The sequence below is a fragment of the Numida meleagris genome, chromosome 1 (assembly GCF_002078875.1).
Source record: "Numida meleagris isolate 19003 breed g44 Domestic line chromosome 1, NumMel1.0, whole genome shotgun sequence".
In the NCBI taxonomy this organism is placed as follows: Eukaryota; Metazoa; Chordata; class Aves; order Galliformes; family Numididae; genus Numida; species Numida meleagris.
The window spans coordinates 134,204,195-134,232,108 of NC_034409.1; the positions used below are offsets into that span (position 1 = coordinate 134,204,195).

The 27,914-nt window shown below is 38.8% G+C and overlaps 1 protein-coding gene across 1 annotated transcript in view; it reads left to right on the forward strand.

Annotated features, from left to right (window-relative positions):
* LOC110407092 (E3 SUMO-protein ligase RanBP2-like) overlaps positions 1-26,867 on the forward strand; it is a 31,283-nt gene extending 4,416 nt beyond the window's left edge. The window contains exons 5-29 of the mRNA XM_021414362.1: positions 478-708; positions 1,069-1,214; positions 1,961-2,153; positions 2,788-2,878; positions 3,628-3,837; positions 4,796-4,974; positions 5,070-5,245; positions 5,545-5,668; positions 6,040-6,201; positions 6,634-6,771; positions 6,859-7,005; positions 7,509-7,688; positions 7,770-7,853; positions 8,351-8,489; positions 8,660-8,757; positions 9,272-13,832; positions 17,963-18,130; positions 18,533-18,613; positions 19,471-19,655; positions 20,345-20,576; positions 21,075-21,173; positions 21,333-21,478; positions 23,413-23,686; positions 23,843-24,177; positions 25,759-26,867. Coding sequence (XP_021270037.1) covers positions 478-708; positions 1,069-1,214; positions 1,961-2,153; positions 2,788-2,878; positions 3,628-3,837; positions 4,796-4,974; positions 5,070-5,245; positions 5,545-5,668; positions 6,040-6,201; positions 6,634-6,771; positions 6,859-7,005; positions 7,509-7,688; positions 7,770-7,853; positions 8,351-8,489; positions 8,660-8,757; positions 9,272-13,832; positions 17,963-18,130; positions 18,533-18,613; positions 19,471-19,655; positions 20,345-20,576; positions 21,075-21,173; positions 21,333-21,478; positions 23,413-23,686; positions 23,843-24,177; positions 25,759-26,064 — 8,685 coding nt within the window. The 3' untranslated portion in view covers positions 26,065-26,867. The remainder of the gene's footprint in view (positions 1-477; positions 709-1,068; positions 1,215-1,960; positions 2,154-2,787; positions 2,879-3,627; positions 3,838-4,795; positions 4,975-5,069; positions 5,246-5,544; positions 5,669-6,039; positions 6,202-6,633; positions 6,772-6,858; positions 7,006-7,508; positions 7,689-7,769; positions 7,854-8,350; positions 8,490-8,659; positions 8,758-9,271; positions 13,833-17,962; positions 18,131-18,532; positions 18,614-19,470; positions 19,656-20,344; positions 20,577-21,074; positions 21,174-21,332; positions 21,479-23,412; positions 23,687-23,842; positions 24,178-25,758) is intronic.

Below are 27,914 nucleotides of genomic sequence, written 5' to 3' on the forward strand. Positions count from 1 at the left end.
GAACTGTAGAGTGTAGGAGATGCTGTTATTCTCAAATACTATACAAATGCTTCCAGTCATACAATCTCGCTTTTTTTTTACAGGCGTTAGTTTTATGTAGCACAGTGGCAATGAACTCCGAGTCTTAAGAAGCTTGTGTTTTGGGGTTTATGGGTGGTGGTTGGTGGTTTTGTTTTTTGTTTTTCTTAGACAAGCTGTTCTGTAGAAGGAGCACTGTCTTTGAACCAAATGGTTTGACAGTCTTAATCTAGCATCTAACTTAGCATCTACAAGATGCAAACTCTGAAGTTGCTTTTTCTCGCTTCTAAAATACTTGAGTAATTTCATCAAACTCTATGTAACACCCAGCAGTGTTTTTGGAGTAGTTTGAGTAATGTAGTCTGTGTTGTGGAGGTGAGAAAACTGTCAGGTCATGTAGTTGCTGGAAAGGCTCACATGGAAAATGAAATATTAACATGTTGCCTTCGTATTTAATAGGAGCAGTTACTGGAGCACAAAGGTGAAGATGGGTGGAATCAGCTCTTTGATATGATTCAAACGGAACTCTATGCAAGACCAGATGATATCTACCTTAACATCAGACTGGTTGCTCTCTACCGTTCAAATAATAGATTAAGAGATGCTGTGCTTCATTGCCAGGAGGCAGAAAAGAAAATACCTGTAGAATCAAGCTTGGAATGGTGTTCCTGTGTCATAAAGACATTTGAGGTATTTAATCATATTTTGATCCCGTCATAATCTTCCATATCCTTGAAAGTGGTGTTAGTCTTAGTATCATTACACTGACAGCTATTTATCAAGTGCTTTAACTCCTTCGAGTGTAATGTCTGCTGAAACCAATTATTTAATTGGGATAGAGTTGTTTAGTTTCTAGCTTCAACACTAAGTTAGATACAGCAGCTCCACCGGAGAGGGAATTGTTCAGGCAAATAGTTCCTGGAACTTTGCTGCTGATGACTGTGTTAATGTCTCACTTGGGAAACTGGATTACATAGCACTGTGTTCTGGAGAAGTTCTTGCCTTCATGGAAGGATGATGTTTCCTTATACTCTGAACTTTATTCTTTAGGAATACCTTGAATCAGTACAAGACTTGGAGTCTGATAAAAATAATTGGAGAGCTATCAAGAAAGATTATCTGCTGGCCTATTGTAGCTTTGTTAAAATGACACTTGCTTCTAGAGATGTTCGAGAATGCAGAGAGGCACTTGAAAGGTATTGTTTTAAGTTTTCTGTATTAGAAAAAAAGTTGAATATTTTTTCTGGATCACAGGACATCTAGCAGGCATCATTTTCACCGAGTAACCATTTTGTGGGAGAGGAGTTCCTCTGTACCAACCATAAAGAAAAGTTCTTACTCAGCTTGATCCCTAAGCTATGCGTCTGTCTGAGCTACAAGCCTCAGAGAAGACTCAGTGATACTCTGTGCCAATTATCTTCTTTCTCTTCGTTACGAGAATGTTGTTCTTCAGCTAATTCAGATTTCACAGGCATTTATGGGTCTGCTTAGTCCTGGTCAAGTTAATACAGCACATACTGAAATAACTAAGAATTTCAGGTGTATAGTATAAATGGGAGACAGGAAGCCACCTTCATTCTCCTTGAGAGAAAACTGATAGGGCCAGCTAATCCAGCTGACTTCAAGGTATGTTATCTGTGCCACAGCTGGAATAGTACAAAATTGTTTGTAGTCAATTAATAGAAGGTCTGTGTTCCCTTATTTCCATTACTTTCTCTTTCATACTGACTTCTGTTGATTTCACTTCAGTAAAAGAAGTTCAGAGCTCTGGGAGCTTGAGGCTGTTGTCCTGCTCTCTTGTGCAACTCGGGTTTAAGCAACAGAGGTGGCAGTAGCAGTTGAATGACGGAGTAACTTCATTCACAGTTAAATAACATTGACCCAAAGCACCCAACAGCTTTTACCAGGACTTTGCTGAAAATGAATTTTTTCTACGTTCTAGTTTTGATCATGTGCTTCACTCTGTGAAACCGTATGTGAATGGACCTGATGAGTTGTCTCGTACCTTCCTTGAAATGAAAGGACACTTATACATGCATGCTGGAACTTTCCTGCTGAAAATGGCCCAGAACAATGAGGCACAGTGGAGAGATGCGTGTGAACTTGCGGCATTGTGTTATTTGAAAAGTTTCTATGTAAGTCACTTTTCAGTTTATGCCTCTAGTTATTGCAGCTCTTGAACACTCTTCCTGTATGTGTATTGAACACCTGTATTCCAAAAATTAGCTTGTGTTTGTAAGGCTCTCTCTTCACCAAATCTTACTCTTCCACAATTCTTTAAAAGATTGCCAATGGCGTGAAGAAAATAAGTATCAACTGCTTCACTTGTCAGAAGTAAAAAGACTCTTAATGAGTGTATTTCCTGCAGGCTATTCCCTTTTCTGTAATACAGCTGAAAACACGCTATTAAGCTGATTGGTATGGGAGGGAGGGGAATGGTCTGAGTAGCTCTCACATAGTTGTTGCATAGGCAGCAGAGCTTAAAGCAAAGAATTAAGCTTGATTATCAAATAAAGTTAGTTTTCCATTTTGCACAACTGCTTGCATTCAGAGCACTGTTTTCTCCTGTGTGCTCTTAAAGCTGTTTGCAGTAGTTACAATTACTCACCTTGTGTCTTTTTCAGGGATGTGTTGCCTAGTACCTTCCCAACTAGTGTATTTTTCTAAGTTTTCTTGTGCTAGAAATAAACTTGTTTCCGAACTTTTAAGACTAAATTATGTGCTTTTGATTGTGAAGAAGCTGTAACAGTTCCCTTCTTTCTTCACCAGATTCCTAAACCAAAGTCAAAACTAATAAAAGGGGATCCTACTGGACAAGATACGCTGGAAATGTTGGCCTGTGATCGAAAAAGCCAGTCTGGTAATAAAAATTAATAATTAAGAAAGTTACATTTTAATCTTATGAATAGTTGATTTAAGAGTTAAGTTAAAGAACACATTTGGTGTCTAGAAATATGCTATAAAACTTTCTATGTTATGACTAATATGAAATGCAAAACAGCAGTCTGATCCTGACATGCACTGGGCTTTTTCTTCTTTTTACCTCCAGGACATTAAGATAGAATTTAATGTTTAATGTCTCTTAGTCTGCTGGTTTATGCCTACTAATATACTGTATTTATAAGCATTGCTTGTCCCATGCATAAAAGAAAATACTGCTCTTTTCCTGTCATTTCTAGTCCCATATTTGTTCCAGCAGGTTTGCTGTTGGATTTTTTTTTTTGTGAAGCTTAGGCGGTCCTTTTCAGTCTACACAATCCTATGGGCTCTAGATGAAAACAAGCAAAAAAAACCACTAGGCATCAGGTTCAGTAGAATTCCTGAATAGATGAGAGTGACAGCTACTTATTTTGAAGACAGTTGCAATGCCCTTATAATAAAAATACATAATAACTCTGGAGAACTGGATTTAGAAATGCCTTGGAACTGCTGTCAGCCCATATGCTGAAACACTGACTTAATTATAGGGAGAGTGTAACTTAGAAATTTGTAAGTATCATAAGGGAATATCTTGATTCCCAGCCTAAAGTAGCAAGAACGGCCCACTGTATCCAGTATTGTTGTCCTTGATTAAGTTGAGTGTTCTTACGTGAAATTACATTTTTCTAGGTCATATGCTGCTGAACTTAAGCCACGGCAAGGAAGACTTCTTGAAAGAGGTTGTGGAATCTTTTGCAAACAAAAGCGGTTTATTTACATTGTTTGAAAGCCTCTTTGGGAGTGATGCTTCTAGAGAGAGATCTTTCCTTGGCACAGATGATATGGGAAGTGTCAGTACACAAGCACCAGTGCAAGGAGAACTTAGTAAATACGATATTGGTAAGAGATGTTACTTAAACTCAACGTAAACATGACTCTGTATTAGAGGTTCTTCTACAAATACTTTTATTTGCAACAGAAGACAAGTGTCTGTAATAGCTGCTCAGTGTTGCCCTAGTCAGTCCAAGGGGGTGATTTGCAGGAAGTTTCACTTCGTGCTGTAGCTGAGAGGCAGTATCATCATGCCTGGTTCTTAAGAATTTCTTGCATACTTCCTGCTTCCACACTGTTGTCTTCTGGTCTGTTCTGATTCATTTTCAGTTGAAGCTGCCTTTCATGTTTGTACACTAGTAAGTGTTAATAGGAAGGCACATACATGTATAATCTATGAATACAGGTTACAAGCATAAAAATGAAGTAATTTCAGGATGAGTTGCAAACTAATGAGATCTTTCCATTTTTAAGCTTAACTTGATGATGAAGTCTGGCTTTGAAGTTGAGTGTAACAAGATTAGAATACTAGTTGTCTTCTACTTAGCTGTTAGTTGTCAAAAAACATTTAGACTATTAAATCTAAAACTACCTGTCAGGGTATAAAATAATAAGGCTTATGGCCCTTTCTCTTTTTAAATACGTATAAATTTTAGATATAAAATAACGATGTTCATGCTACTACAGCCTCTCTTAAGAAGTTTGTTCTTAATGTTTTTAATATGTAATACAAAATTTTTAAAAAATCACTTCAGTGAAATAGGTACTGCTTCTTCAGAAGTTACTTGTATAGTATAAACAGATGCAGAAATCACTTGAAGAATGCTGCACCTTATTTTAAAAATGCTTAGTTCCAGCTTGTTAGACAGAGGCAGACAGGTGGGAAGAGGCTGCTAGGGAAGCCCTTTGATTTGGGAAATATTCAGAGCTCATCACTTCTCTTGTAATGAAACCCAGCTTTGATCAGATACAAGTCTTCCTAACTAGGGTGTAGGTACTAACTTCTTCCAACTTCGTTTTTGCATAGGTGCTGTTCGAATGCACAATGGTAGTCTCCAGCACCTTGTGTGGCTTGGCTTGCAGTGGAATTCCATGTCACTGTTACTCCCACTGCGCAAATTATTAAAACAACTTTTTCACTTGCCCCAAGAAACATCAAGACTTGAAACAGATGCTCCTGAATCCATCTGCCTGTTGGACCTTGAAGTAAGTAAACTTTGCAAGTTCTTAAATGCATTTAAATGCAGGTTGCTGGTGTTTTTTTTGTACCTAATGCCTTTTGTTTATGTTTACGAAAACAGGTTTTTCTACTCGGGATGGTGTTCACTAGCAACTTACAATTGCGAGAGAAGTTTAATACTCACTATGACACCCATCAGCCACCTTTCTTACCATTGCTGCTGTGCAAACAGTACTATACTGAGAAGCAAAGATCCTGGTGGGATGCTGTTCGTACTCTTACGCAGAAGAAAACAACGTAAGGCTGCTTCAGTTTGGAAATATTTGAACCCAACTTCTAGACAGCTTCTGAATTAATTTCCATAGGTTGTGTAAAACAAATTCCTTTTGTTTGTTGTACTTTGAACGTTAAAGCTTTGTCGCTGTTGGGGTGTGAGATGCTTAAGACCGTTCTAAAAATGAGCTTTACATTTCTAATATTGCATTTCTAACGAAGAGGTAGCTTAGGTCTAAAACTACTTCTTATATTCATCAAACAAATGACATGTGATGAAAAGGAGGGAAGACTAATTGAGGAATATTTTTTCTGATATTCAGACCAGACTCAGCAACAAAACTGAAGCTTCTTGTACAGCATGGGTTAAGTACTCTGCGAGCACTGGAAAAACACGGCCTTCAACCTGCCTTAATTATACACTGGGCAAGAAGCCTGCAAAAAACAGTAAGTTAAGATTATTTTTAAATAAGTGCAGTCTGTTTTTCTCTCATTTTTCAAACTTAACAGACTAAATAAAGTCAGATGAGAATGTATTGTTGAGAACTGGTGTTAATTTTGATAGGATGACTAGAGCAACTAACTTACCTGACGGGTACTCTCTACTTCATTACTCTCTTAAGGTTACTTTTACCTGTGTTATTTTCTACCTCTGTTACTTTCTGTAACTCTACAGAGACACCTCCTGAAATATATCACAAGTGTCAGAGAAAAATTCTTGAAAGTTCTCAAGAAAACAGCTGCATCATAGTAGAGAAAGTGTGAGTGACATTTTATTTGAATTTTCTGAGATAACTTCTGTTTATCTTCTTCAACAGGGCATTAGCCTTAACTCCTTCTATGACCAGAAAGAATATATTGGACGAAGTGTCTACTACTGGAAGAAAATTTTGCTTAGTTTGAAAACAATCAAAAAGAACAAAAGTATTCCGGAACCTACTGATCCTCTCTTCAAACATTTCCATAATGTGGACATTCAGGTACAGATCGATTATTCAAAGATGACAGTAAGAGGGGTTATATGTTATAAGCTTACATATAAATTGTGATTTGGGTTTTTTTAATTTATTTGGTTTTGTGTTGCCATTTTTTTTGGCATTATACAACTCAGTGGTGTTATTACTGTAAGATGGCTAATGATGAGATTTGGTAGTATCAGAATGTATCTGATAAGGGGGGAAAAATAAGTCTTTCTTTTGAACTTCTCTTAGTTTTAAAACTACCTGATTGGCAGACACTGAACTCCCTTAGTACCAACTTCCTTTAAAAATTATTTTCCTTGTATTACAGGAAAACTAGTAATGTTATTAACCTTCTCCTACCTGGTTATTTACTAGATGTTTACAGGCACTGTCGTATTTCAAGTATCCACATATATGTTACGTATGACTCGTCTTTTGCTTTGGTTGTAGGTCTTTCAGGTTGCAGCCTATGAAGAAGAGGCACACATAGCGTTTGCTATGTTGGATGCAGTTGAAGGCAAAACAGATGATGCTTTAATAGCATTTGAAGCTATTAAGAATGTGGTTTCATACTGGAATCTTGCTATAGTAAGTTTGTAAATTCCATTACCTCAAAATGTTTTTCTTTTTCTTGCATTCTGACTGATTCTTATTAATCAACATACCGTTGCTTAGCTTTGCCAAAGAAAGGCAGAGGAGATTGAGAACGATGATATGTTGCCAGAAGAACAAGAAGAACACAAAACCTATCTTCTTAAAAGAAAGCATTACCTGATGAAGATCATCGATGAAAGTTCCTCTGATCCGTCAGTAGCTGACAAAGTGAGTAGTTCTTAACAGTTTGTTTTGAGAGATGGAATGGTTTAGTTTACCGTTTCAAAATGAAACAATTTGTTTCAAGTCAGATTTTTTAAATCAGTCTTTGCTTTATGGCAAGTTAGACTTATAGTGTTCCCTCAAGACAAATAACTTGCTTTGCTGCAGTAGGTTGATATATCCTGGAAGCCTCTGTAAGGTATCAGATTATGAAATGTTTTGACTCCTCCCGTAGATGACATTTTTTGTGTAAACAAATAGCTTTTGCCCACCATCTTCTTATAGTGAGGTTGATAGTTTCCAAATAGAATGAATGCTTGTGTGAGTTGTCCTCTTACATGAATTTTAACAGATGTAGGGCTTTCCTGGGGGAAAAACAACAATAAAAAAACTATTACTAGAATTTCTGTGATGAAAGCCTTGTGAACTGTTCAACCATAGATCAGAACATAGTCTCTTGCTCTGAGGAAGAATTGCAATCATGACTTGCGTTTCAAATCAATTTCTAGCTGCCAGTATCTATTGAAACTGTAACGGAAATGCTGAATGCAGTGATCCAGGAACTTGGAGAAAATGATGAAGAGGAAAGTCTTGCCTCCGGAAATATCTCACAAGCTGCAGATCTGGAAGTAAAACATTCAGTTCCATCACCTAAAAAGTTATCTTTTTCACCAACTAATAGCTACAAGGTATATTAGCCGGTTACTCTATCAGGGAAATGTTATGCTTGAATGAAAACTCAGAGTTCAGTGAGCTCTTTTTTTTTTCAGTTTTCTCCTAAAACTCTTCCTCAGTGGGCAGAGGATCACAAATCCTTACTTCAAATGCTGTGTCAGCAAGTGGAAGCTTTAAAGGTAAACACTTTTGTCACTGTATTCAGTGCAGAACAGTTGATCTTTTTGTTTTGGTAAGTACTTCATGATTCTAGCATTGAACTAACGTTCACTAACTATACTACCACTTAACTCAGTGAAGATATCAACTATAAACATCTGCTTAAATTGAATGCAAGAGTAAAACTTCGTTGCCTAAGAACTGATTTGGTACTCAGATACAGGAGGTAATCCTTCTAAGGATTGTGTCTGCAGAAAGTTCTACTTTCCCCAGCTTAGTTATTGTCCTTTTGGTTCTGAGTTTTTTATTTCTAGCTTCAGGGAACAGTCTCAGTTTTGTACAGCATGGGCAGATCTCGGATTATTCCTGCAGTTAACTCTTTTTTTTTTTCTGAGACCTTGAACATGCTTTTAAATAACCAAGGAGGAGGGATCATTCCTTAGGTTTTCTTCAAATACCTGTGCAATGCATTTACATTCTCTTAATTGAACTATCTTTAATACACTATCTTTAATAGAATGAAATGCAAGAAATGAAACTTAATAGTTCCAATCTAAGTGTATCATCTCATCGGTGGCCTCCTGAAAGCTATGGAACAGATACTATGTCAGATGGTTATCAGAGAGCTCAAAATCTTCATGAAGCTCCTTTAACAGGTAAGTTGATGCTGAATTTATAATTAAACGCTTAGCTAAACTGAGTATGACATCTTGAAACCATTCTGCAGTGTTCTGAGATTAACAACTAAAACTGATCCCTGGCAAAAGTTCATTCAAAACAGTAACAAAAATGGGATATAAACTCTTTTCTTGGTGTTCCTTTTCAGTTGCTACCACTGGCCCATCTGTTTACTATAGCCAGTCACCTGCTTATAACTCGCAGTATCTTCTAAGAACTGCTGCAACCAATGTAACACCAACAAAGGTGAGGACAAAAGTATGTGCTCAAGCCATTTCTACTGATCTATTGAAAGTGACTGGTTTTGATTCTATGTGTAGTTATATCTAACTGCGGTTCCCTAGATAGCATTTATTAAACTTGAGGTCTGCTGGAGATGGCTGATAACTGATCTCTCTGCCTAATCTTTGGGATGTGGGGTTTGGGAGATACAGCCAGTAAAGCATGTTCTTAAGGTGCAAATATACATCCTCTGCTCTGAGTTTGTGGTGTTCTTTTCCCCAAAACAGTATGGGAACTTGATGGTTTTGACTCTTTTTATTTTATTATAAACAAAAGTGAGTCTATTCATTTTATGCTTCTCTTCAGTCTGTTTTCAGATACCATTCAAGATTTGAATGTATGATTTTAGTTTAAACTGATCAGAGTTGAAATCTAATTTTAGAGTACACGCTGTTATTAAGAGCACACATTATGTGGGCTTTAGCACCCTAAGACCTTTTTCTGTGTTTCCACAGCAAAGTAATTGTTTTTTCTTTAGGCACCCGTCTATGGCATGAACAGACTTGCACCGCAGCAACATATATATGCTTATCAACAACCAATCCACACACCACCTCTGCAAAACACTTCTGCTTGTGTGTTTCCTCAAGACATTTATGGTACACCTTTGCGTTTCGATGCTCCTGCTGCTGGAATCATTTCTCCTCGTGGGGGTGATGATTACTACAACTACGGTGTTCCACAGGCAAGCACAAATCCACCACTACCTGAACCAGGCTATTTCACAAAACCTTCAGTTGCACCCACAACTTTAAAACCTGCAGAATCCAAAGTGGTAGAATTTTCAAAAACTAAATTTGGACAGCCAGGAACAGCAGAAGGATCAAAGCCACCTCAGCCAACAACCTTTAAATTCAACACTAACTTCAAATCTAATGATGGAGACTTTACCTTTTCTTCTCCTCTAGCTGCAACGCAGCCTGCTAATGGAGCTTTCAATAGCAGTGAACGCCTTTTGAAGCTTTTAACATCAGACAAACCATTACAAGATGAGAGATGCATTGAACAAAAAGGAGTTAACAGTCATGCAAATGGCCAAAGAAGTGTCTTCAGCTTCAGTAATAAACATACTTCAGGTGTCTCTTTTACAGAAAGCATGGGACAAAATGCGCATAAAAACCTGGCTTTTGAAAAGAGCGAGATGTTTAACTTCCAAGAACCAAGCAAGCCATTATTTATGACGTCAAATTCTGATTTGGCCAATAGAAGTCATGAAACAGAGGGAGGAAGCACCCATGGTGGAGATGAGGATGATGATGGACCTCATTTTGATCCTGTGGTGCCGCTCCCTGACAAGATTGAAGTAAAGACAGGTGAGGAAGATGAAGAAGAGTTCTTCTGCAACAGAGCTAAGCTCTTCCGGTTTGATGCAGAATCTAAAGAATGGAAAGAAAGAGGTATTGGAAATGTGAAAATACTGAAACATAAAGTATCTGGCAAATTCCGTCTCTTAATGAGAAGGGACCAAGTACTGAAAATCTGTGCAAATCACTACATAAACACTGATATGAAATTAGCTCCAAATGCTGGATCAGATAGGTCGTTTGTATGGCATGCTTTAGATTATGCAGATGAGCTGCCAAAGCCAGAACAGCTTGCAATTCGATTTAAAACACCAGAGGAAGCAATGCTTTTCAAAAGTAAGTTTGAGGAGTGTCAGAATACTTTAAAAACCTTGGGATCAAGTGCTGATACATCCGTGACTCAGAGCACTGGGACTGCTAAAGAGACGACGAATCAAGATACCAAGGAGTCTAGTGGGTCAACAGTGGGGATCCTGAACCCCGTATTTCGGTTCTCAAAAGATAGTGTGACCAGTGAATCTGATAGCAAAGGCAGTTTTGCATCAACGTCAACTGCCCCTACCACTTTTTCTTTTGGAAAGGAAGCCATACAAACCTATTCCTCTGGCGGGTTTGGACAGTCTCCCTTGAAGAAGAATCAATGGGATTGTAAAGTGTGTTTAGTTCAAAATGAAGCAGCTGCAAAGAACTGTGTCTCATGCCAAAGCCCAAATCCAGATACGTGGGAAACACATGGTATCCCATTAACTGAAGCTGCTGCAAGTTTCAAAGCCAGTGGTAATACCGTGCAGGACAAATTTGGATCTGCCTTTGCTAAAAAGGAAGGTCAGTGGGACTGTAACGTCTGTTTAGTAAGAAATGAACCCACTGCCACAAAATGTGTTGCCTGCCAGAATCCAAGCAAAACTAATACGGAAGTCTCTCTTCAACAATTTTCCTTTAAGCTTGAACAAGTAGATGCTCCAAAGACCACTCAGAATGACTTGGGGACTACTTTTTCTCTGAAAGGCCAATGGAACTGCCCCGTATGCCTCGCCCAGAATGAAGCGAATGATGAAAACTGTCATTCTTGTCAGAATCCTAACTCTCAGAGTCAACCAAGTGTACCAGTATCTACTGTTCAGGCACTTCCTGCTCCCAGCTTTGTTTCTGCTACTGATGCAAGTAAACCACAGAAAAAAACATTTGCAGAGCTTTTTCCCAAAAAGGAAGGAGAGTGGGATTGTGATGTTTGTTTGGTAAAGAATGAAGGTTCCTCACCAGTCTGTATAGCTTGCGAAACACCAAATCCATCTATTAAGCCTACCAGTGAAGTTTCATCATTTACTTCTGATTTGAAAAGTAAATTATCTGAACCTGCTGGAGGACAGCTGGGAACAGGTTTTAAGTGTGAATTCTTAGGAAAAGGCTTTAAATTTGGTCACGCTGATCAAGGGAAAACACCAGCATTTACATTTCAGAATCCTGCAGATGCTGAAGCAAAGTCTGCGAAGGAGGGATTTAACTTTTCAATGTTGGTGCCTCCAGGTGGATTTAAATTTGGCATACAGGAATCCAGTAAAAATACAGCTAAGAAAGATGATCCACCCAAAGAGTGTACAACAGACTTGAAAAACATTGATGAAAAAGACAAAAATGAACTGCCTTCAAGTAGTGGAGTTACACTTCAATCTCAAGAAACCGCAGACAAGGACAAGGGTGAGTTTAGTTTTGGCCAAAACAGTAGTAGTACTTTCACTTTTGCTGATCTTGCAAAAAGTACCCCTGGGGAAGGCTTTCAGTTTGGCAAAAAAGACCCTAACTTTGAAGGCTTCTCAGGTGCGGGTGAACCGCTGTTTTCTTCAAAGGTTTCTAAAACTGGTCATAAAGCAAGCACTTCTGCTGATCTTGGTGAGAAGGATGATGATGTGTATAAGACTGAGGAGAGTGATGATATCCATTTTGAACCGATAGTTCAGATGCCTGAAAAAGTAGAACCGTTTACAGGAGAGGAAGATGAGAAAGTGCTGTACTCCCAAAGAGTAAAGCTATTCAGGTTCGATCCAGAAACAAGCCAGTGGAAAGAACGTGGGGTGGGCAACCTGAAGATTCTTAAAAATGAAGTTAATGGCAAAGTAAGAATACTGATGCGACGTGAGCAGGTACTAAAGGTGTGTGCAAATCACTGGATAACAACAACAATGAACTTGAAACAGCTGTCGGGCTCAGACAAAGCATGGATGTGGATGGCCAGTGACTTTTCTGATGGTGATGCAAAGCTGGAACAGCTGGCAGCAAAGTTCAAAACACCAGAGCAGGCTGAGGAGTTCAAACAGAAGTTTGAAGAATGTCAGAAGCTACTACTAGATATACCGCTGCAGACACCCCATAAACTTGTTGATACAGGCAGGACAGCTCAGCTGATACAGAAAGCAGAAGAAATGAAGAGTGGCTTAAAAGATCTCAAAACATTTTTGACAGATGACAAAACTAAACTAGCAGAAGAAGAAAATGTAAACTCTGTTTGTGCCAGTGGTACTTCCGATTCTGTTACAAAGCCACAAGCTGAAGGAACTGGGCCTGCCCCGGAATGGAGTAACTGTGAGTTGCGTGAAGAAGCATTGGATGACAGTTTAAGTAGCTCTGTGTATGCATCACCTCTTGCAAGTAGCCCTGTAAGGAAAAATCTGTTTAGATTTGGGGAGTCTACAGCAGGCTTTAATTTCAGCTTTAAATCTGCCTTGAGTCCATCCAAGTCTCCTGCCAAGCAGAACCAGAGTGGAACATCTGTAGGCACGGATGAAGATTCCGATCTTACTCAAGAAGAGGAGAGAGATGGGCAGTACTTTGAACCTGTAGTACCTCTGCCTGACCTCGTGGAGGTGACAAGCGGCGAGGAAAATGAGCAAGTTGTCTTCAGTCATAGAGCTAAACTCTATAGATACGATAAAGACACAAATCAGTGGAAAGAGAGAGGCATTGGGGACATCAAGATACTGCAGAACTATGACAGCAAACAAGCACGTATAGTAATGAGAAGGGATCAGGTACTTAAACTCTGTGCCAACCACAGAATAACACCAGATATGAATATGCAACAGATGAAAGGATCTGACAGAGCATGGGTGTGGACCGCGTGCGACTTTGCAGACGGGGAAAGGAAGGTAGAGCTTCTAGCTGTGCGGTTCAAACTGCAGGATGTTGCAGACTCATTTAAGCAAACTTTTGATGAGGCAAAGCAAGCCCAAGAGAAAGGCACATTGATAACGCCTCATTTTTCACGTGCAAATACAGCCAAAGAATCTCCGTGTGGTAAAAATGCTGTAGCTGTGCTGGAAGAAACTACTAGGGAAAGAACTGACCTCAGCCATGGTGATGATACTTCTGATGCCACCGTAGAAGCTGTAGAGGTATCGAGTACCTCTGAAACGCCAACAAAAACAGTGGTTTCTCCTCCAAAGTTTGTATTCGGATCTGAATCTGTCAAGAGCATTTTCAGTAATGAAAAGTCAAAGACGTTCACATTCGGAAATACTTCAGCTGCCAATTCCCTCTTTGGATTCAGCTTTAATCCTCCAAGAAAAAGCGAGGACAATATTTCAACGTCTCAGAAAACAGAGCAGAAAAAACCAGGGGTAGCCGAACCACCAAAAAGCTCTAGTGCACCTCAGAAGCCTTCGGACAGCAAGGCATCCAACTTGGCTCCTTCAGCACAAGATGGGCCCTCCAACTTCTCATTTAAAATTCTGGAAAAAGGTGAGTGTTAATTGAACTACTAACTTATTCAAGTGTGCAACTTAGTAGTCATTCATTTATGAATGCTAGTCATTGTATTGCTTATTTTTGACTTAATAACGTAGTTTCTTTCAGTTCTAATGCATGTATGTGAATCGTCAAATTTGTGAGTTTCAACTTGAGTGAATATCGAGCTGTAGTTATTCGCACATAAAAATATGAACGTGCATTATGTAGGATTCAGTATTTCTTTTTAGTGAGAAAGAAAATTGCAGGTAGGATTTCGGGATCTTTATGAAGTGTTCTTGAAAATTTCAGGGTTAAGTGCTTACAGTGCATTTTTTGAGTTGAATTGGTAATATATGTGAGGGGGTCTTGCTCTAACTGGTGAATCATGAGAATAGCACTTGTGCTTAAGCTAGAACTTGAATTATCCCTGTAACTGTGTGGGTGGGTATCTTGAAACTCCACTTGATACGTTTACTTGATGTCTTCAGTGAGTGGTCTGTGCAATTTCAGGTGCACAGCCTAAGTCACACCAGTTGTCTTTGTCCTTAGCTTGAAAAGAGGGCATGTGATTACATCCTTAGTTATGCAGTCTCTGATACTAGCTAAAAGATGAGCTCGCGGAAGCAGTGGCTGCAACGTGATTGCTGTAATCTGCTGAAGTATCTTTGTGCAAAGACTGGGATTTGCTTCTTTTTAATGATAGAAGTCTTCATGCACTGCTTCCTACCGTCGCAGGACTGTTTCACCAGATGATAGATTTTAATTTATCAGTCCCAGTTGTACAGAGACAAACTGTTTCTTATCTATAATATACTAAGTGAGACGTCAGAGATGTTGACTGCAGTTCATTCATAGGGTTGGATAAGCTTGTATAGCATTCAACGTGAATTTTCCTACTGTGACGTGTGAACATGGATTGCTTCCAGAACGTCGATAAGTTTGTTTAACTCCCTTTAAAATTTCAGTTAAACACTTATATCCAAACAATTTATTTTTTAGGATTTAATTTTAGCCTTTTTAAATCTAATCCAATGGCCTTTTGGACAAGCACATCTTCCTTGCAACCCGATAGTAAAGGTATTTACACACTGCACTGAATGTGTGATTAAAAACACTTGAGCAGGCATGGCCAGCAACCCAACTGTGGCAAAGCAGTTGGCTCGTAATCCGTACAGTTAACCTGCATGCTGGAGGAGAGTACTTAAAATTGTCTGAGTACTGTATTTGTGCTGTAAGAGAATGTCTCTAGCCTTTAATATGTGAGCACAATGGATGGCCCTGTTTATGCTTTTGGCTTTTGTTTGCCTTATTTTCTCAGGGTATTTAGAAATCTGTCTTGCGCTTCTCCTTCACAGTTTTACTGATCACGCATGCTGGATCTGTAGAATTCCTCCTTTCTAAAGGAATTATATCCTGCTTTTATTACTTTTGAAGTGTGCATCTCTTCCTACCTGAGGTCTTCCACTTTACTGAAATATACTTGAAGATTTCAAGGCATGTTGACTAGTAAAACTTGAATGTATTTAGCTCTGCTGCAAATATTTAATTCAATTTCCTGATTATCAACGTCAACTTCTATGCTTATGCAGAAGAGTAGACAAATGAGAGAGCCAAATTGTGTTAGTTTATATGTGTAAGTTTCATATATAACATGGAATCCACCTTTGCTACTCACAAAGCTTTTGCTGGTGTTACCAACTTGTTTACATCCAGAATCCCTAACCACACTATTACACCTTATAGTTTGCATCATGATAAGACGTTTTAAACTGTGCTTCTTGTAAATATGCTTGCTAATCAGAGTTCCTGATGGGGAATGTCTTTCAGTCAGTGGTTCCTGAGTTTTGCTAGGGCAGTGTTCAAAAGGAATTAAACTTCAAGTTATTTTCCATGGAGATGCAAAACAACAAAACTTTTCTTAGTTTTTTCTTAAGCTCTTCTTACAAGCTTTTCCCAAGTGTTCATCAACTGAAGTTCACAGTTATGTCAATTCTGTGTTACTGGATCGGTTACGTACATAAAGATTTAAACCCCAGTGCTTTTCTCTTCCTATGAAGCAGCTATTTACTGGTATGGAGGGGGAATAAAAATGGACTAGCTAGATATTAAGTCTATCCCGTTTTTATGTCAAAGCTGAAATAAAAGTGAAAAAATAAAAAAAAAAACTGGGAAACTGGTTCCAACTGTTGTACATGGTATTGCTCTCTATATCTTATATATACTAAGAATTTTTTTGTGGATTTTTTTTCTTTTGAGTAGAAAGTTCTGTTATGACAAAACCAACAGTCTTTTAGTCTACTGTATACACGTATGGCACTGCTTTCATGGCAATCTGAAGATATAAATGCTGCAAGCAGCTTAAATATAAGTAAGAAAAGTTAACTTCCTTGTGGGGAGGCTGAATAAGAACTGGTTTAAGCAATCTAGCAAACATCTTGTTCAGCCTTAATATTCTAAGGGTAGATACATGTTGTAATCCTTACTGTTGCTGTTTTTGTCACTTCTTGGAGTAGATAATTGGAACACTGGGATCTTAATCAGCTTTTGGTCAATTTGTGGAGAGCTTTACCTGTGGATCGGTCTGAACTGACTTAGTGTGTTTCTAATGTGTTTCTTCTGTTCAGCTACTTTGTATTAAGGTTACTTGAACCTCTGTGGTGATCTGGATCTGAACTTGCTTGACTGCTTAGCTGATCTGAGTGAATAAAGCACATACAGGCAGGATACCTGCCTAGCTTTGCAGTGTGGCACTAGTTGCCACTAATTGTTAAATCAGCTGGAGTTAGTAACTTCTGTGTGTGTGTAAAGTTCTGAGGAAAATGTATTAAATCATCTGTAGCTTTCCATCATAAGAATTCAAATTTGTTGTTCAAGAATCTTACTGTACATCTACTTCATATACAGGCTCAGAAGAGCTGTTGAGATCTAAAATGACCAAAAAGGATGACTTTGTAGGACTGCTGGTGATATACTGAGGTGTAGCTCAAACTCTGCTTTACAGAAGACTGAAGCAATTAACTTCTAATCAAAGGAAGGCAATCAATTGGGACATAAAGGCTGGGAAAGGAACACTTTCAAACGCTGTTAAAATTGAGCTAGTACTTAGAACTTTTGATACTGCTTTTTCTCTAGTACTACTTACATTGCTTTTACGCTACTGGAAGGAAGTAGTGATATTGATGTGCCTATGGACTAATTCTTATTAATAGTTAACCAGTGCGTTTCTCTTAAGCCTGTACTTCTAAATTACCCTTCTAAACAAAAAAAACTCTTTCCACACACGTGACCCTTGAACTGATACATCCTTCTTCTCTGCTTCCATTCTTTTACAAGAATTTTACATCTTTATGCTTTAGCTTTAACTTTTGATTGTCGTACGTATTCCACTTGTACTGAATAAGCTACTTTGTGTTGAAGAAGGGAGGAGAAAAAGCTGTATAATAAAATCAGTAGTGGTATTTCTCCTTGCTGGGAAAACTAGTTGAATTACAGAAGGCTGAGAGCAGTATTTTAGTTGCTTCAGTAGCATGGAACTAAAAGATTACTACTATAATGAGCTTCCATAACAGCTGTTATGGTAAAATTTGAGATTAGTTACTAAAAAGCACCGATTTCCCAGAAGTAAATTGAAATAAATTCTATTCATTTGCTGTTTAATATCTTCTGGAATTTCACATGCTCAAAGCTATTCAATAGTACATGTTGCTGCGGACAGCTTTACTTTTACTCTGTTTTTCAGTCCTAGATTTTGCTTTTTCCTCTGTAGATGATTCCTATATGGCTCTTCCCTATAGCTGTATTTTGTTTGGTGTAAGGACATAACTAATCCTTGTAACAATATAAAAATACTGACCTGTTCCTGATCTGAGACTTGAGTTTCAAAGGCAACAGGATAGGATGTTGTTGGGCATGGAGATTAGAACTTCTTACATCGTAGCACAATCTGTAACTTTGTCTGTTCTAGAGTTCTGTAACTTCGACTGTTTTTTTTCTTGTGGATGACTAGAAAATACGTAGGCTCCAAATCTGTTTCTAACTACCAAAGGATTAATTCAACTTTGTAACATGGGCAGTGGGGAGCTAATGTTGCTACTGTTATGAAATAATTTAATTCTCATGTTTTGTTCAATTTATATACAAAGCTGAGAAGACAACCGAGCCATCAGACAAGCCACCATGTGATGATGTTATAATTGTTTATGAGCTAACACCTACCCCAGAGCAGAGAGCTCTCGCTGGCTTTCTTAAGCTACCTTCAACATTCTTCTGTTACAAGAACAAGCCTGGATATGTGAGTGAAGAGGATGATGGTAAGGAGTGTTAAAGTTGATCTTTGTGTTGCTTTTCTTTTGTGGGGAAAGTGCATAGTACTGCTAGAACCAACAGATGCTAATATTGCAAGGTCCAATGACCTTCCGTCTCCCTTCCCAAATCTGTTTTGTGGTACTCTTAATAAAATTAACAAGATGCTTGTTTTCTGAAAACATGAAACCTGTGCCATAAGTCTAGGCAGAAAAAGTGTCAGTAGTGTAATAAAGCACCTGTACACAAAAAAGAATTGAAAGCTTACTTGCTGATGTGTAAAGTTCTTAAAACATGTGCGGAAGTCTTATGTGCTTGGCCAGGCTTGTGGGTCTGAAGGGCTTAGCAAATTTAGACTTCTCAGTATTTGGAAGATCCCTGAGAACTCACACTTGTTTCCTGTATTTAAGATGAAGACTATGAAACAGCAGTTAAGAAACTTAATGGAAAACTGTATCCCAGTGATGAAAAAGAGAAAAAGAAATTGCAAGGTACGTCTAAAAACTCAGTACTTAATTTCTTAAATGCTGAAGTTTAATCTTCAAATCTGGAGGACACTTAGGTTCTGAGGTTAACTTGATATTTCCTGAGATGGATGGTTTTAGAAACACTGATCTATACTTCAGAGAGCCTCTAAACAAGAACATCAAACTGTTTTCCTACCCTGAGGCTTCTGCCTTTCTTTTGACTGTGTAGAGCTGAACTTTGCAAGATGCTTTGAAAGACTGGTGCGTGGAAAAACTGTCCACCACTGAGAATGTTACTTCTGCAGATAGCTGACTCTTATAATTAGAGTTAATCCATTTTTTTTAACACTTACGCTGTTTTAAAAATACAGCTCTATGTTTTTTATAGTTAAAGATGTGAGTGCAGAAGCCTGAATGTGCTTGCTTACATGCTTATTTTGGCTGTGCCTCAAACATCAGTGTTTCGTAACTGAATCTGGATAGGTCTATAAACAAGGTTTCTTTTCTGAGGATGTGAGTTTCTATGCACTAAAAGGAGAGGGAGGTGGCATGTGTTGAGCTATCAGAAATGTAAGTAAATGTTGAAGGAAGCTTGTAGTAGTGGCAGTTGCAAGATTGAAATCTTCATTATTGAATGGAAGTTCTTTGATAGCAACAGAAAACACATTACAAATGTGTATTACAAATTTACAGTTCCTTAGTCTACCCTGAGTGAGTGACTTTCTAAATAACGATGCTATTTCAAAAGTTCTAATCTTAATTTAAGATGTTCTGGGTATCGTTAGGTTATTTTTATAACGTGTGTGCCAAAAATTATCTCAGCATTAAGCTGCCTTATCGGCTATTTTCCACTAATTTTTGTTCTTTGCATTTTGTTCTAGGCACCCCGGTCAAAAATAAATTGGAGAGTGAATGTGTTACTGTTTCGGAAACTAAACCTCCTGAGGAGAAGGCTAAAGGAGAAACTCTGCAGGTTTCATCTTCGTCTGTCTGTGGCACTAGCGGTAATGCTGAGGGTGACAGTCCAGAAGACTCTAAGACAGAAGTTAAAACTCAAGAAACAAAAGTATGGATCAAGTCTTTACAAAACATTTTGTCAATAAATTTGCAGAATTATTCTTAGACTGTTTTCATTTAGTGAGAAATAAAACATCCAGCGCATTTAAAAACTGTTTGACTCCCTTGGTTGTGCCTGAAGTCTGTTCTAGCACTGGGACTGAGACACAGATCTTAAGTTTCTCAGGGAGAGAAAGGAAACAGCTTTACCTCCTAAAGTAAAAACAGCTTCAGCCAGTAGAATTCCTCCTAACACGTATGTAAAAGTTAAGTGATTTCAGAGAAATGTCAAAGAGAAATAGTACTTGTTTTGAAATCATACTGCTTCAAAGGTACTTCAGCCTCTTGTCAAGTTGAACTTCAGTGTGTTAAGAGTAATGAAAAATGTCTGAAACCTTCCAACAACAATTCTTGGGATTTTTTCCTCAGTTGTTCACTTCTCTTAACTTCCGTTAGTTAGCTGTTCTGAAACATGAGTAGCACTATAGGAAAGTTGGAGTCTGAGAATCGTGGTATTTCAGACAGGCACCTTAAGTACTGCTATTGTAATTAAATGAAGAAATTGTTAACATTGGAGGGAGGGGAGAGGGAAACTGTGGGTTTTTTTCGGGGGGAGTGGTAACTCTTAGTGTCCAGACTTAACGTGGTTTGAATATTAGGCTGTCCTGACTTATTTGCTTACGGTTTTATTAATCTCAGGAGAGTGAAGTTACAAGCTCAACTGACTTAGTCTCTACAAGTAAGGAAGAATTACATACTCCATCAACCAGTGAAGCGACAGCGGAATATGTGCAGTCAGCTGCTAGCAGTGAAGAACCAGATTCCACAGAAACTGCTCCTGGATCACAGAACTTACCAGGAGTAGATGATAAACCTGTGGACTTGTCAACTAAAAAAGAAAGTGATTCAGAGTGTTCCAACTCAACACAAGGTAAAGTCAGGAGTATATAACGGTTTGTTTTGGTCTTTTTTTGAGTATATGTAGTGTATGTAGCTTAAGTATGGTTTTTTATAGATTAATTTAGCTGTTGCAATGAACAGATGTAGTATCAACACTGAATTTGAAGCACAGGTATTGATCTAGTAAAAACATGAAGGGGAATGAAAATACTTCTGTCCATCAAATTCTGGTATGTTCAGATGACACTACTACAGAGCACTGCTAGTCTGTTATATGATTTATACTTAAATCAGTTTCATGTTAAATATCGTGTGAGTGCTTACTCAAGCTCTGTGGATCTGCACAGAGTCACAGAAATAGCATGCAAAACTCAGTCTTGAGCAGTTTTTTGGAGTATAATTAAAAAAACTTTCATTCTGAGAAGTCTCATGCAAATCTTAAGGCTTCTCCAGTTTTTTCTTACAACTGTACGACATCAAAAATGTTTTCCTTAAAGAGAAAAACACGTGACTTTTCCATCTGTTGCAGAACACAAACCCGTCTCATTTGGCTTCGGTAATACTTCAGGCTTGTCGTTTGCAGATCTGGCTTCCAAGAGCTCTGGAGACTTTGCTTTTGGCTCTAAAGGTGAGTTAAGCTTAAGCCTCTGGTACAGATACACATCTGGATTTGTGCTTCCTGCAGTAAACCTCTGTGCACCAGATTACTGCTTATTGTTAAACGATACAATTTTGTGGAATCTTTCTTCTCAACAAAACATTTTAAATGTAAATCTTGTAATTGTAGATAAAAACTTCAAATGGGCGAACACGGGAGCAACTGTTTTTGGAGTACAGACAGCCAGTAAGGCTGACGAAGATGAAGGTGGTAGTGATGATGAGGTGGTACATAGTGATGATATCCACTTTGAGCCAATTGTCTCCTTACCAGAGGTAAGGGAACTTTCAATACTTAATATTCTTTTTAAGATAAACAGGTTTTTTTTTTTTTAAGAAGAAAAAAGATTTAACTTTGGTTTCTGTCTTTTGCACTTTGTTGTGTATTTCCTTATGCTCTGTATTTTCTTACTCTGCCTGTGTGGAAACACCTTGCTGTTCTGAATCTAAGTACAACTTTGCACTGGGGCAGTACATCAATTAATGATGCAGACTTAAATAATGTATTCCTTGAGTCAGTGTTGGTCAGGCACATTTCTACAAGTAACTTCAAAAAGTTAAAACTGATTCATTATATAGCATATATGAAAAAAGATGCAGAGGGGGAACTTGAATATTGCTAATAAACTCTTAATTTTTTTACTGATGCCTTGTAGCTTGAGTTCTGTGAAAGCCATTGCAATTTGAAATTTTTGCTGTAAGCTAGCTGAGAGATTTCTAGAATCACTGAGCAATAAAGATGAAGCACAATTAAGTATACAAGGCTAAGGAAAGTAACATTTTTAGTTTCAAAAGACATAGCTGAAAGTTCTTCTACTTCATATAAAGCTTAAGTAAAGGTTGAGGGAACTGGGCTTGTTTAGTTTGGAGAAGGCTCCAGGGAGACCTCATTGTGGCCTTCCAGTACTTGAAGGGAGCGTATAAGCAGGAGGAGGAACGATCATTCATGAGGGTGGATAGCAATAGGACAAGGGGGAATGGTTTTAAACTGAGGCAGGGGAGATGTAGGTTAGATATTCTGAGGAAGTTTTTCACTCAGAGGGTGGTGACGCACTGGAACAGGTTGCCCAGGGAGGTTGTGGATGCCCCGTCCCTGGAGGTGTTCAAGGCCAGGCTGGACGTGGCTCTGGGCAGCCTGGTCTAGTGGTTGGCGACCCTGCACTCAACAGGGGAGTTGAAACTCAATGATCGTTGAGATCCTTTTCAACCCACGCCATTCTATGATTCTATGAAGTAAAGCTTAATTTACCTTGAAGTAGCCTTATGTAACTTTGTAAGGCTTGACACAGTTGCTCGTGTCATTTTTGTATTTAACCTTAGTGTGCCTAATAAGATGAGAAGCTTGGAATGATTACAGTCTTGTAGTTTCGCTTCCTGTAAAGAATATAACTTAATTACAGATCAGTGTAATTATTAAACAAGACTAACAGAGCACAAATAAATAGTATGCAGTGTCCTCTAACTGAAGCAGCTAATCTGATGTGGTCTGTAAAATGTCATCTTACTCTTTCTTCAATATTTCATATGCCTTTCCTCATCTGTTAGTCATATTATGACTTCCGTGGTTTTCTTTCTTGCCTTACCTGCTCTTTTTCCCTTTCAATGTCTCTTCTCCAACCAGAAATGCTTGTTTGTCACACATTTCTTCAGTTCTCTCAAGGTTTTCCTTAGCTTTGGAAGATGAGTTAACTGAAGGATGTTAAGAACCTGTAGTATGCATACATAAAGTCAGGAGGATATGCAGCTGTGAGGCCTCCACTTGTTATTTTCAGTTGATACTTATTTTGATCAAATGCCAACATTAAGTTATTTAACCATCTTCAAAAGGGTAACACCTGGAACGCTAATAGTGCTGTGTTATCACTTAGCACATCATTCAGCAGACCTGAAACTTCACTGGGAAATGTGCCAGAACACTTGTTAGCTTAAAAAAAGAAAAAATAAACTTCCTATGCAGCATAGGGAGGTAGTGCTGTGTTGCTAAAATTAATTGCAAACACTGGAATTGGTTGTGCTCTTCTATTTTGAAAAGGCTGGGCTTTTTGTGCACTTCAGTGCCTGATGGGTGTCTACAGAGCTGTGGGTACAAAATCATTGTGGAACAGAAAGCATTGAATAATTTCACATTATCTGATGTCAGAATTGTAGCAATTAATGCTGTTGGTGACAACAACTTTCAGGGAAGTCATGCGTTACTGTGCTTTGTTTAGGTGGAGGTAAAGTCTGGAGAAGAAGATGAAGAAATTCTCTTCAAAGAGAGGGCAAAACTTTACAGGTGGGACAGAGATGCTACTCAGTGGAAGGAGCGCGGTGTTGGAGAGCTGAAGATCCTCTTCCATACACAGAAGAAGTATTACAGAATCCTTATGAGAAGGGACCAAGTTCTTAAAGTGTGTGCAAACCACGTCATCACCAAAGAAATGAACTTAGTGCCCTCTGATACATCAAACAATGTTTTAATTTGGACAGCTACAGATTATGCTGGTGAGTTGGTTGAGTGGTTTTTAAGGTTTTTTTTCCTGTATCTTCTGCAGTTTGTTTGGCTTTGTTTTTCCCTAGAAAATTATACCAAACAAAAGCTACTCATCTTTGGCTATAGTGAGTAGAGCTAAGGAAATCTCTTCTTGGATTTGTTTTCAGATGGTGAAGTAAAAATAGAACAATTTGCAGTCAGATTTAAAGTTCAAGAACTGGCTAATTCTTTCAAGAGGAGATTTGAAGAATGCCAGCAAAGCTTGTCAGAACTACAGAAGGGGCACCTCTCTGTGGCAGCGGAGCTGTCCAAGGACACCAACCCCGTTGTGTATTTTAACGTTTCTGCCAATGACGAACCTTTAGGACGCATAACCATGGAGCTGTTTTCAAATATTGTCCCTCGAACAGCTGAAAACTTCAGGGCCCTGTGCACAGGGGAGAAAGGCTTCGGATTCAAGAATACCACGTTTCACAGAATAGTTAGTGACTTCGTGTGTCAGGTAAGTGTAATGTGAGGACTTTTCATTTACACAGTGAAACCCATCTTGGCTAACAGTGGTGCTACAAGCAAGGAGATAAGGAGTGGTACAAACAGCTTGTGCTGCCCTAAGCCAAAGTGCTTTTCACCTGTGTCTGCCAGCTGCTTGGTGCTTTAGTGTTTCTTAATGCTGCTATGTTAGTACAGATAAAAATAATTCTTACCATGGACAAGGGACAGGAGCAGCAAGGAAATTGAGGCTCCCAAAACTAACATTCAGCCTTCCTTTCTGCAGAGAGGAACTTCTGTATGCTCACCTGCTAAGAGCACCGACTTGCCAGGCTTCTATTAACATTTTGAAATACAGTTTGTATTTCATATAACCTACACTGTGAAATTAATACTCCCAAGTATGTTAGACAGTCACATCTCAGCCAAAAAAGTCCTCTAGGTCTCATATCATGTAGTGTCTTTGTCCTTAAAATATTCAGATTTCCCACTTAAAGTATTAGCTTGTGTTGTGTGTGAAACCCATGTAGACAGCACTGTTTTTCCGTGTTAGTAGCACTAGCAAGTTTTTCATAAATTCTGAAGGCACAGGAGATGGATCTCCCTTCACATATACCTTCCCTTCATTTCCTAATATTCTCAAACTAATTTGATGCGAGTTGCAGTGACTTGAAACAGATAAAATAAACCAGCCTCTTACATGCTACACTAATGCTCTTGCATATCACTACATCCTTGGAGACAAGAGCATGTGCTTTGTAACTCCAAAATAGACTAATATAAAAAGCTTGTCACCAGAATTAAAAACCTGTCCAGCTTTGAGTAGATGTTACTTCAATCTGAAGTATGCCTGTTACTGCTCTTTTCTTTAATTTCTTTGCTTTTCTGATGGGCGGAGCTTTTTGCTTGCTCATTTAGGATGTGAGCTTGTTTCAGGTTATTCTACATATTCTAACTTTCTTGAAAGCGAGCTGTAGCACGTGCACCCTGACAGTTGAGCTGTTATCTACATTTGCTCTGCCCAAACTTCTCCCCAGACTTCCTGTCTTTCAAACTTTCCTTCAAATACATGGTATTGCACGTGGTCACCTTTGTGCATGTAGTCACATAAACAGGAGCCAGAAGCTTGCTACCTCGTGGAAAGGCAAGACACACCTCACTCAGCTGTACTGCTGTCCTGAACAGGCAGTCATCTGGCAAAAGCTACTGCTTGCACAGAAGCAGAAAATTACTGATCAGTGATAACTTGACCTTTTTCGGGTGGTCACTCTTTTGCCTGCAAGGAGACTTTGTGCCTCAGTGAGATAATGCAGGTGCCAGCTATAATGGCTGAGTGATGCAGAAAGCAGACAGTGGGAAAGAGCTGTCTAGGGATGCGGAGCAGGAAGATAAAACGAGAAACTTCATGCTGATGTTTTGTTATCATGATCAAAGCTGATGAAGCTGAGATAGCCAAGTAATTGTGGTACCTGTGAAAAGCAATGTCGAAGTTGACTTTTGTTCTTCCAAACAAAAGTCTTATTGAAAGAGAATGTCGTTAGTTGACGTTTTGGGACTTGTAAGTTAATGCTGTCCACTATTTTTTTTTTTGAAGGGAGGTGATATAACTCACCACGATGGAACAGGTGGACAATCGATTTATGGAGAAGCATTTGAAGATGAGAATTTTGAAGTGAAACATACCGGTCCTGGATTGCTGTCAATGGCAAATAGGGGCCGGGATACAAATAACTCTCAGTTCTTCATAACACTCAGAAAAGCAGAACACTTGGACTTTAAACACGTGGTATTTGGATTTGTGAAAGATGGAATGGATGTCGTGAAAAAGATTGAATCCTTTGGTTCTCCTAAAGGGCTAGTAAATGGAAGAGTTGTCATTACAGACTGTGGGCAAATATAAAATTATGGCTTTGAGTCTACAGATGTTCTAGTGGTATGAATTGGTATTTAGATGTTATTAACTAATTATTTCAACTTAAAAATGGACACTTCTGTTGTATAAATGTAAAATTACAGCTTATAGTTGTTTTTTATGTGTTCAAATTGATTTTTTTTTTTTGCATGTTAAATAAAGTTCAGACACTGGCATATTTCAGGTGTATTTGTGTTATCCTGACATTTGTATTGAATGTCAAATTTTAAAAATTAAATCTTAGTCTTGTTAAAATAATTGTCTTGTCCTCAATTTGGCTTGTTCAGAAACAGAACAAAGTCTTGCATGATCTGGCTTCCTGCTCCAGGATGTCTTTCCTTTGAATCTGCTATAATTGCTGGCCAGTAAACTGAAGGCCTTCAAAATGTAATTCTTACTCTGAACAGAAAGCAAGCGAAGGCAGCTAGCCAGGTGAATGCTGTTTTGTACTGTTTGCAATCTCTCTAGTACCTCAATAATTGAAAGATAGTAGTAGTTCCTATGTGCTCTCTTGGAGACAGGATTTAATTGTTACTTGCTAGAGAAATTTACCTTTCAGACCTGCAATTTCTTTCGTACATAAGACTTTGACTTGTAAAGTTTAGTGACAACTCTCGAATGAACTTTGAATGTTATTTCAAAAGCTGTAGTATAACTTGCTGCTGTAACTATGACAGAGGGCACTCGTGGCTGTCTTCTGGATGTGTTTATCAGCTCTGTCTCCTGTGGCATACTCTGACATTGCACAACTGACTGTGTTCTGTCTTTAAGAACTTCATGTCTTAACGGTGAAATTGCATGAATAATTTTTTTTTTACTTCTGCTTTACAGCTCAGTGCCAGGAGTATGGTGGTGTTTTCAAAATAATCAATTTACCATTACTGTGTGTAAGTTAGAAATATAGAAGTTCAAAGTATATAACTTTTTTTTTAAGGAGAGAAAGACTACCTTTTCCCTCAGTTGCTTGTAGGAGCACCACTCGCATAGGCATTAAGCTGTGAAATGGTGTCATCTTAAAAAAAAAAAAAAAAAAAAAAGTATTTCCATTATATTGAGCTGTAACCTAACTGTGAACTGCTGCCACAGTCTTTGTGTTTTAGTGACACATACAAGGTGAGGAGTCTGCGTTGCTTCTCCTCAACTGTGCCAAGCTGGGAGTATGCAAGGGAAGAAAATAAGTAAACCTGAGCTCCAGGAGGCACTTAGCACAGAGTAACTTAATCCTAGATGGTGTTGACCAGAAGAAAGGAGCACTGCCTGGACAAACTAGGTTAGGATTCTGGTTGTTCGGATGGGCACTAGTGTGCTTAACCGCTTGCCTCTTGTCTACCAGTTAGTTTAATTTTGCATCTTTGCGGCCTGTGATACGGTACTTAATGGATTACTAAGTAATAATATACCTCCTCTGCAGCTTAACTGCTTAAATAAAGCCCCGGGCCTGGCCCTGCCTCCCTCAGTCTCGTCCCGATGGCCTCAGAGGGAGCAGCAGTGCCACCTCATGAGCAGTGCCCCTGTGGAGTGCTGCAGTGGCGGGGGGGGGGGTGGATGGGGAAGGTCATTGCTCCTCGCTCAGCCCCTGAGGTGCTCGGAGCCACGACATCCGCTCCAGTAGATTATAATACAATCCTTTCCCCTGCCAAAGTAAAGCAATGGCATTTTGTGCCAGAGGTTGCATGGTTTGTTGCGCTAATGCGAGCGCCTGAACTGGATTGATCCTTCCGTTGCTGTGACTTGGGCTGACGCAAGCGCTGGTGCCGCTGCACAGTGGATTAGGAAACTGATCTGTCTGAAAATGCCACAACAAAGATCCATCACGTGTTAGTTCCAGGAGTCAAACG